This window comes from Parasteatoda tepidariorum, chromosome 4, assembly GCF_043381705.1.
Source record: "Parasteatoda tepidariorum isolate YZ-2023 chromosome 4, CAS_Ptep_4.0, whole genome shotgun sequence".
Lineage (NCBI taxonomy): Eukaryota > Metazoa > Arthropoda > Arachnida > Araneae > Theridiidae > Parasteatoda > Parasteatoda tepidariorum.
The window spans coordinates 12,650,807-12,661,652 of record NC_092207.1 but is presented as its reverse complement, the minus strand read 5'-3'; the positions used below and the strand labels follow the sequence as shown (position 1 = coordinate 12,661,652).

At 31.1% G+C, this 10,846-nt stretch overlaps 1 protein-coding gene across 3 annotated transcripts in view; it reads right to left on the bottom strand.

Moving 5' to 3' along the window:
• LOC107441924 (GATA zinc finger domain-containing protein 14) overlaps positions 1-10,846 on the bottom strand; it is a 214,804-nt gene that overhangs the window by 16,410 nt on the left and 187,548 nt on the right. Inside the window, exons 1-3 of one of the 3 annotated variants that reach the window (XM_043048305.2) lie at positions 2,908-3,110; positions 685-729; positions 528-596 (exon numbers count right to left, since the gene is read on the bottom strand). In XM_043048305.2, the coding sequence (XP_042904239.1) occupies positions 528-596; positions 685-728 (113 nt within the window). In that variant the 5' untranslated portion in view covers position 729; positions 2,908-3,110. Of the gene's footprint in view, positions 1-527; positions 597-684; positions 730-2,907; positions 3,111-10,846 lie in introns of those variants that run through there. The other 2 variants (XM_071179430.1, XM_071179429.1) reach the window with 2 other exon arrangements.

Below are 10,846 nucleotides of genomic sequence, written 5' to 3'. Positions count from 1 at the left end.
ATGTCTTTACAATTTAAAAACTCCTTGAAAAAGTTTTTTTTTGCAATAACGGACCCTATTTGCACAAATTCATAAAAGCGGACCCTGGTTGAAAGAATGTGAGTAATTTTTTCACAATTTCACGAAAAACGGACCTTTCACAAAATGTCTGGACAGACCCCTGATGATACACACTCATATGATTTTTAAAGTCTAACTTCCTATTTGAATACTTGAGATTTTTTCCCCAGGCAATTTATGGAAATCAAATATCGAGATTTATGCTCATACGATTTGAAAATTACTAATCCTGATTTGCATTCTTGCAATTTAAAATTGCCCACTTTAATTCATAATAACATGAACACTATTTTGAAATCTTGATTCATATTCTAGCATTTTTAAAATCCAATAATGCAAATTGTAAGCATGTGATTCCAAAAAGAAAAATCTTTATCAACCCCTGTACTTAATAAATAAAAATGAATTAGAATAGTTTAGCACAAAAAATAAAAGCGCATATTAATTTAATTTTGTATAACACTTACTCATCTTCATACACATTTGTTTCATTTATATAGATGGATCTCAGAGCTTCTAATTCATCTTCCAGAAAACTAAAATACAATAAAATATATATAAAAAAAATATGTAGAATTTTAAAACTAATTATCAAATTTTAAAACAAATGCTACAAATATTTACCTGTTACCATCGTCTGACGGAACTTGTTCTGGACTTTCTGCCATCCTATAATTTATAAAATATAAAACAAATTCAAATGAAATATTTTACTTGGGCAAATTTTTCACAATATTGTTTAACAAAATTTTGAGAATATCATAAAATCAATGAATATCAATAAGACAATAATACGAAACATAAAAAGATTGTAATTATGATACTTTCTGAAGCATTGATTCTGTACTAATTTCAAGAAAATATAGTTGGCAAAAGATATTTAATAAATTAATTACTGTGATTTTCTTTATTTAAATAAACTAGCTAATACATTTTCATAATATTATTGAAATTCTGAGTTAATATCATTGAGCTTTACACTTTTTGAAGCCATTACTAACAAACTCTCAAGTAAAATTAAAATAAGCACACAGAAGCATGTAATATACTTTGTTATTCTGATGAAAATAAAATGCTAAAACAAAGTTCAAATAAATCAAAACAGAGAAGGTTGCACAAGTTTTCTACTTTCACAAAAAAATAGTAAGCATTCTTTAAGAGAAAATAACTGTTAATATGTTTTTGTAAACACGGACATCAATTCCTTTAGAAAACAAGCTAGAAATGAGATGGTTATAGTACATTACAGAACCTGTTATCTGGAAATCAGAAAACCGGAGCGAAATTCGATGAATTTTCCTGCCATTTAAAAAAAAAACATTTTTTTCCTCATAAGATTTTAGGATTTTTCTTTCTTTTTTGAAAGATTTTTACCTTACCATCATTTTGGAAATAATCATTAGTGTATTACTTCATCGTTTTTTTTTTTTTCTTTTTAAGATTATTTCCAAATGTTTTTTTTTAGTTGGGTTTAACAATAAGAAAAACGGCTTTTTGTAGCGATTCAGAAAACCGGAAAAATCAGTTATCCGGAATAGCAATGGTCCCGATCGTTCCGGATAATGGGTTCCCTACTGTACTAGTTTCTCTTCTCTTCTGTGATAGAAATGTTCTATAAATGGATATACCTACTACCAAATGATCCAAAAAATTAGAGATACCAAGTTTCACTAAATTACATTAAAAAAAAGAGAAAAAAACCTGTTATTTTGCATAAATTACTTACATTTTTAAAATTAGAAAAGCTAGTGAATCATACTGAATTATAAGCATTCTGGATGCAGAAAAGTTTATTTGGCTATTTCAATTTCAGAAATCATTTTCTACACACTTTTGAATCATGATGTTTATAGATAAAGTTTATAAAAAATCCCAAGGAGACACTATAAATTTTGTTAAGTAAATGTAATTGTTATACAAATTTGTTTTGCAGAAAGTAAGCTGGCACTTGTCATAGGTCATAGTAAATCTAGACAGTACCTAGTAATTTCAAGAAGACTGATAAGTTAATATAGTAATTTATTAATATCAATTAAATTAATAAACTTTTAATCTATAGAAATAATGCACAGCATACTTCCTTAATATATTATATAATAAATAAACAAATCAGTATTTTATCATACAATACTTTTTAAAGCCGTAATTTGGCTAAATATTTTTTTTTTTAATAATTAGAACGTATTATAAATAACTTTCTAGCATTTAGGTTTTAAATTATACAGATACTGCAAAATCAGCTAATTTAAAATTTTAATTATTACATAACACTGAACCCTACACAACTAAAATACTATAATAGCAGGATGTAACATCTTGGAGATTGTAAAATACTGAGCTTTTATTGAATTTCTTCCCTACATTAATTTTACTTCTGCACGATGTAGTGAATTCTCCAACAGAACTAGGACGAATATGAATGATAAAGATCTCCTATACAACAAATATTCAGTCAAGAAAATAAATTCATCCTCATTCAAGATTATGTGAAATTGGAGAAAAAATGAACACCACATAAACAAAACATGACATAAATAACAATTACAGTCACAGTTCAAAGAGCTATTACAAAAAGAAATATTTTTTTAACACGAATATACTACAACAGCTAAAATCAATTAAATAGCACAATAAACGACAATGCTTTAAGATAAGAACAGTAATTATAAAAAAAAAAATTTTTTTAAACTAACTATAACAGAAACTATTTAAATAAATACAATAACAATGCTATAGCTAATACTTCTACCTAGTACATTTTACTACATAAAAGCTTCTTTATCGCATTAAACAAATACATGTGTTTGAATAATACTAAGTAGTTTAAAAACTATAAACAATACTTACTTGCTCAAAAAGTTTGTATTATAGACAATAACTGGAATCAAATTTTCATATTGCTCTGCTGCCTAATTTTAAAAACTTCCACATCGAAAAAGTGATGGAAGGATGATCGCTTTCATGATGTTCATCGAGCAAGCAGTTGATTGATGAATTGATGATTGGATTGATAATGATGATTTTCGCCGGTTTATAGTTCTCATTCAAAATAGCCTGTAGATGGCGCTTAAAAGAGTTAATCGGAGAATCGGGACCACTCGGTTCGGCGGAAATCTTCGTTCAGTTTGGCTAAAACCATAGCTAATATGATCCAAATCTGAATAGTTTGGTCAAGAAATCTGTTCAAAGTTTGAGGCCCTGATTTTTTACTTCATTTTTTACGTTTCTCACCATATCTCGAGAACTTTTTAAGCAAATTTAAAAATTTTGCAGACAATTATAAAATTTATTTATCTAAAGCAGTCCAAGCAAAAAATATCTTATAGTAAATATTTATTATTTTATTTAATAATAGTCAGCAAAAAGTGTGATAATAATTGTTGATAAAAATACAATTTTTTTAAAAAAATCGATTTCTCAGGAACTATTGGAGATCGATATAGGCTACAAATGACGTAAAGCCGAATTCTCTACCTATGGCAACACTTTACATGATTTTTCCATTGACGTGTGGAGAGTCATAGGAGAAGGAAGTGCATTTGTTTCTTTCTTGATTTTTAAATAGATTGTAAACTTTTAAGTAGGGAAAATATTTGGCACTGAAAACTATGTTGAACATAGTTCTAAAAGAAAGCGTTGTGAAAATGTTTGAAAAATATTTTTGACAATTAAATACGAAACATATTAAGAAAGAGGAAAATATCGTAATACATTCGTATATAGCTGAGAAGAGTAGAAAAGAGAAGGGGGTAGGGTCAAGGTGTTTTCCCTAGATGGCGTATTCGAGCGTTGAAAAAGCAAAACTTCGCCGGATTTCGCTCACATTTTTTATCTTACCATGTAAAAGTACATTCTTTAAAATGGTGTGAAAAATTTTATACTTCAATCAAAATTCTTTCGAATATTATCACATAAAATAATTGAAATAAATAAATATTTACTAAAAGTAATTTTTTGCTCGAAAATATCTTTGGATAAGCGAACATTTATAATCATGTGGAAAAAAACTTTCAATTCTCCTAAAGTTCTCGAGATCTGTTGAATTACGCAAGAGAAAAATCAAATGAACATTTAGAGAACCAAAGTTGGACAGCTTTTGTGACCAAAATATTGGACTATATTTCCCAGACTGCTAGTGCCCCTATACTGGGAGGGAGTGTCAGAAATACGAATCCACTGAAGAAATGGCATGTTATTCAGAAAAAGTACGTTTTTGTGTTTATTGAAAAACTAAAAATATTGTCTTCATTAATTAATTAGCACATTTGAGAGTGCTGCAGAAGGGAGTGCCCTGCAATATTACATCAATATGCCAAAGCAAAACATATCAATACAATAGCGCAAGGAACACTAAAAAAATTGAAACGAAAATATAACACGCCAAGTAAAAAAATATATACGAAACAAACATAGCAAAAAACAGAAAATGAAATCTAAAGAAAAAACAGAACAAAACGAAATCGATAAAGTGAGCAGCAAATTCAAATGAACCCACAGGTACAGGAATCTTTCAAGAATGATTTTAAGTATTTTTACAAGACTGCCAGACTACAGAACATGAAAACAGAAGCGCAAATAGAGGTATCTTTTACGACTTACTGCAGTACTAAAGCGCGTTTGACCTCTGTTAGTTACTTTGGATTGGCTCGAAAATGGGAAGTACGTTAGTTTCTCTCTTGATTTTCATATAGATTAAAATCTTTTAAGTCGGAAAACTATATGGAACTGAAAACTGCATTAAACATAGTTCTAAAGAAAAGCATGACAGAAATCTCAAAAAATATTTTTATTAAATAAAAAGGAAAAATACATTTTTCCTTTTTATATATCTTTCCTTTATATATTTATCCTTCTATCTATAAAATATATCTGGCCAAAAGCATGGTACCAAAGGCATGGTACCCAAGGCATTAAACCGGTCTCTCCCCAGATGGTGTATTCGAGCATTGCTATTGCCAATCGACTCAAAGAGCAACGCTCCTAACACACTTAAATTAGAAAAACGAATTAAAAACGGAAACAAAATTAAAATTAATAGTTTAACGAGAGTTAATTTTTTTTGTTTTATCCTTTTTGTCTTTATTGTGCTATATATATAAATACTACACATATACAGACATAATTCGTAACTTCACCGATTGATTTACTACGTTACGTAGTAAATCTACTACGTAACGTACCATAAAGACTACATTTCACAGTACTACGTTACTGTGAAATGTAGTCTTTATGGTGCACTCTAACTGCACCCGATTTGCATATGCAATCACGTATAATTAAGATTCGCACGTCTTACCTTTAGTTTCTGGGATTCAATTGATTATATTTTCTGTTGACAGCATATTATTAAATTGATCTTACTTCATTGTGTCAAAGATTGTATGAAATGTAAAGACATTCGTGGGCTGAATTGGCCAGTCCGGTCTCCAGATCTGAATCTGATGAAGTTTTGGAGTTCCTTGATCGACTGTTCGTTTTCTTAAACAAAACTCCACGTCATTGCACAAGTGTTAACCCATATCTGTTTCTCACTCCCCATTTCGGCACCGGAAAAATTGTACATAGTACAAAGGAGTGGATACGTTTTCTTTTCGTCAACTTTCACTTTTTATTGTACTGTTTTCTCCGAGAAAGGGTTTTTCTGCCATGTGTGCTTTTTCTATTGTAAATCCTGCTAGTGTGTAAATTTGTGTAAATTTCTATGGTGCATTTCTTCCCAGATAATCTTTTTTGTGTTTATTTTCAAACATACAGAAAGCAGGGTGCACCCTAATTTTTGGAGGCCAATACAATTAATAAGTTTAGCATTTTGTCGACTTGAATCTATAGAATGGTAATGGATTTAAATAATGTTAGATTTATACTCTACTATAAAATTTGAATAAAGAGTTTGATATAAAAACATTACTTATACGTATTTAGTTTTACACACTAAACAATTACCAAGGACTTAGTCCTATTTTTAGGGCTTTATCTTTTAACAGCGTGATAGGCGTGCCATGTAATTTTGAACATGGTAGGCGACGTGGACAGCACCTGAGCTGGTACCCCTCCCTCCAAATTTCCCCACCATAGCCAACGAGAGGACTATCTGCCACGACAGATTTAGAGTGCATCTTAGTGCCTATAGACGCCGATTTAGTGGGATGCCAGGATCAAATTTACAATCCCAGCTCTCCACTAGCGGTATGAATGATGCCTTGTCCCCCAGAGCTCTTATTAAGTTTTACTTCAGGGTATCTAAAATGAACTACTATTTATAAATTAATTGGCAAATATAAGAAATGCTTTGAAATAGTAAACACTGCGATTAAACATGTAAACAGATTTAAAGAACAATTCAGCAGTCAGCTTTTCTACTATATGACATTATTTGAAATAAAATTTTCATCGTTGGTGCTATGTAAAAACTAAAGATACATGTAGATATTTGATTTTATTTATTCATTGGTTAATTGAGAAATACAAACGAACTATTGTTTTAAAAATTATTTTAAAATTCAATATGGGCCTCTGTGACTTAAAGAAAACTTATTCAAGTAATTATAAATGGAGATACATTTCTTTAAAGTAAGTTGTAAAAAACGTAAATTTAAAAGTAATTTTCAGTGAAAATTTTTGAAAAATAATTAGAAAATAGTTGAATTGATCTGAAAATAATTTTATTCCAAACAAAGTGAAAATTTTTTAATTATCTGTGTACATGCGATTTTACTAATGTCAGAAATTTTTAATGACTAAAAAACTAAACAGTGAACAAATGTCATGATAAGTTCGAAAATCCTACTTATCTGTTTGCACAAGCAAAATCCAAACCCCACATCGATAGTCAATATCGCCGATGTTGGTGAGGGAAAAAAATTCCGAAAAACAGGTGCACAGACAAGGGTGCCGACAGAATAATATAAAAGGGGGTGCAACCCTCTAACAAACTACCCCCCCCCCGCAAAAAAAAATTGAAAATATTCTGTTATTACATTTTGTTTTGTTATTACATATACTTTCATCTGTTAATTTTTTTCAAGACACATTTTTTCATTGTTAACAAGATATTTAAAAAGAAAGGTATGGTACGAAATGTGGAGGAATAGTGAAAATTCTTATGAATCCCTCGAATACATCGATTTAGTTATTGAGGCCACACCGTTTTATCCAGCTGTGTTGTTGATACTTATCCCCTTGGTATAGAGCCCTAGACCAAGTCCAGAAGATCGTGTCGCATCAGCAAGTCATAAGCAGTCTCTCCATCACTCATCAGTTGCCTCACAGAGGCATCAATGCAATCAATCAGTATCTAGCTGTAGCGGAGGCAATCAAAATTGGCCTAACTCTTCCAGCTACTACGTGCACTATTGAACGCACCTTTAGTACAATGAAACACATCAAAATATGGAATCGGTCTACAGTGCCTCACGAGAGATTAAGTAGTTTGTGCATGCTCAGTGTGCATAAGAAAAGAATCAAAGATGACTCAGAATTCATTTAAAAATTTATAAACAGATTGGGACAGCTAACAAGACGATTACAATTCTTGTTTGATTAAACAATTTTTTAAATGTTACGTATCAATAATTACTTAATTATTTGTTTTTGAATAAAAATATTTGTAATAAAAAAATTATTATACTCTATAATTGCTTATATAAAAAAGCCAGAGGGTTGCAACTGCACCCCCTTGCACCCCGCTGCCGGCGCCCTTGTGCACAGACATTACATATCAGTATTCTTAATTTCCTTTGAACAGACTATTTCTCCCAGATAAAAGTAATGCACAGTAGACTTCCATAATTTTAAAATAAACTAAATTTATTTTAATTATTATGCTAAGTACATGGGCGTTTTCAAGTTTCAAGTTTATTTATATTCAGGGTCCTTTTTGTATAATTTCGTTCAAAATTAAAAAATATCAAATTTTGAGTTATTTTAAAATGTAAATTTAATGCAAGAATTAAAAAGAAATAAAATATTTTTTTTTACATAAGGATTTAATATTTTATTTATGTATAATATAAAATAAAGGGTAATTGCACTTTTGACGTATTTTGAGCAGCAGAAATTTTTATCACTTAATTGATATGCTACAAGACGTCTTTAGTACTGTGATTACTTAAGATGATTACACAGTGGCTTACTGACTGATAATTGGCTGACTGACAAACAAAAATCACAATTTTACACCTTTTTCTTTTTAGGAATATCTAAATAAAATTACTATTAAAATGAATTTAATACTTTTTTGTTTCAGCCCTCAACGTTAGACTAAGAGATTAATTATCAATTGTGTATTAAAATTTTCAAAAAATAACTGGAATTTTGTGACTTTGGCAATCGGATGCGTGATGGTTAAAAAAAATCTGTGATAAATATAAATCCCATATTCTGAATATAAAAATTGTATTTTTAGATCAAAATATAATACATAAAAAATTAGAGTTGTGTAATTTATTTTCGCAGAAATGCTTTATTTACGATGAACAGGTACAAAAGAGTTTTACATAACTTTGCAATAAATCACACTCATTCTTAATTATTTGCAGCATTATATAATAAGAGCTAGCATAAGTTGTTGTGAGATGCTCGTAATCGGGATTTAGCAGATAAAGTAAACAAATTTTGTTTTGTATTATATTTTGTTTGTCATTCAAATTTGTGAAAGCTTCAGATTATTTTTAAAAGCTATTATAATTCATTGTTTTTAGAAATTATTCTACCAACAGTCCTTATTTATTAAAAGTAAGTTTTTTATATTATAATTTGAAGATACATTTACATACTTTTACATTTTTTATATTATAATTTGAAGATACATTTAACAATTGACATTTTTTATATAATTTGAATTTTTATCAACTGATTTACTATTTAATTAATTAATAATTTACTAAGTAGTTTAACACTACACGTTCTTATCACTTTTATGTGTGTGTACTGTAAAAAAATTTGAGAAAATTTTAATTGCAAAATACTGTAAAAAGTAATCTTTTCAGTACTTTGTAATTAATACAGCAAATTATGTTAGCAAAATGATTTATTTATCCAGTTCGCTGGCACAGAGGATTGCAGGTTTATGCGAAAAATTTCCGAGAAAATATTAAAACATTGAGTTCTTGAAACGATAATGTTCACGACAGTCTGGAGTGCATGGGTGGTATTGATTTTCTATGCCACCGATTTAATTATCGAACATCGGAATGAGGGGCGAAGACCAACCACGAAGCAACCCTTTTATAACAACCGTAGAAAAGAAATCACAGCAGCAACTTCCTCGCTAAGGTGATTCTGAACATTCCCTATCGAATTCAGGAGATCTGGCTGGCAATTTCCCTCGACGAATATTTTTACACTAAAAATATCCATAAAGAAAAAGGGAATAGTTTACAATCGGGTTTCCCCTCTTATACTTGGCGATTTGAAGATAAACCATGAGCCAATCACATATTAAACAAAATTTGCAGTAACCAGAATGTGACGTCATTGAAAGCAAAGACAGCAAGTAGAGACCCTGAATTAGACAGGCCGACTTATCATTTATTTTTGGAGCAAAAAGCTAACATAAGCAGATAACATAACTAATACTAACATAACTTGAGAACTTGTTTGCTCCAATATTGCTTGATAGGTCAGCTCTGATAGTATAGGAGCCTTAACAGCAAGGAATATCAGGGAGGGTCGGCATAGCTTGGTTGGAAGGGCACTGCGCTCATGTCCAAGAGTTTGTGGGTTTGATCCCCGCTTGTCGAAGGCTCCCCTTGTGACTAATGCACATTAAATCTGTCCAGTCAAAAAGTTCTCCATGTTTCCATAACAAATCATACCTCTGGGGGTATATTGATCCAAAAGTTACCGTGTCTTCTGGCTTGGGTTCAAAATTACAAGGCTACGGAGTTGAAAGTTTAGTCGTAATCCCAGAATTGGGTCGACTGTTCAACGACGGTTTTAAAATATAAACAATATCAGGATAATCAGCAAGAGATTTCAGCAAAACTGAACAAAAATTATCGCCAAACATTACCCACACCAGTTCCCTCTTCTAAGTCACTTGAAAGCACTCAGCTAGCCAATACAATGACTTTCCCTGACATCAAACTTCCGTTTCCAAAATTGTTGGCGTCCATGAAATTGGAATGAAGGATGATTCTGTTAAAATAGTCAGGAATCCAGTTAAATGATCTCTGGCTTTCTTTATATAAGAGTATAAAACAATAACACATTTGCTTGTTTTCAAACGACTGAGAAATAGGTCATTATTTAAATAATAGTTTGAAATCCTGGTAAGGCTTTTTGCTGAATCTGGGAGGTGTGACCATTCAGTGGTACTGTTCACTTTTCAGGGACTCATTTTATTTTATTTTATAACCGTCGTTGAACAGCCGACCCAATTTCATGGGTTTACGACTACTTACGTTCAACTCCATAGCCTTGTAATTTTGAACCAATCCAGAAGACAAGGAAACTCCTGGATCAGTACCCCCAGAGGTATTGATTTGTTGTGGGAACATGGAGGACTTTGAGACTCGACAGATTTAACGTGCATCAGTCACCATTTACTACACGGGGAGTCTTCGGCCGGCGAGGATCGAACCCACGATCTCTTGGATATGGGCCCAGCGCCCTACCGACCAGGCTATCCCGGCCCTCAGGGACTCATTTGGTTCTTTTCAATGAATGACAGAATGCAACAAAAATTAGACGTCACCTCATCACGTTAAAGATCTCCAGGAATGCAAAAATATTCGCCAGCTGAATTAGCCACCCAGTTCCCCAGACCTGAATTCTGTAGTGAAAG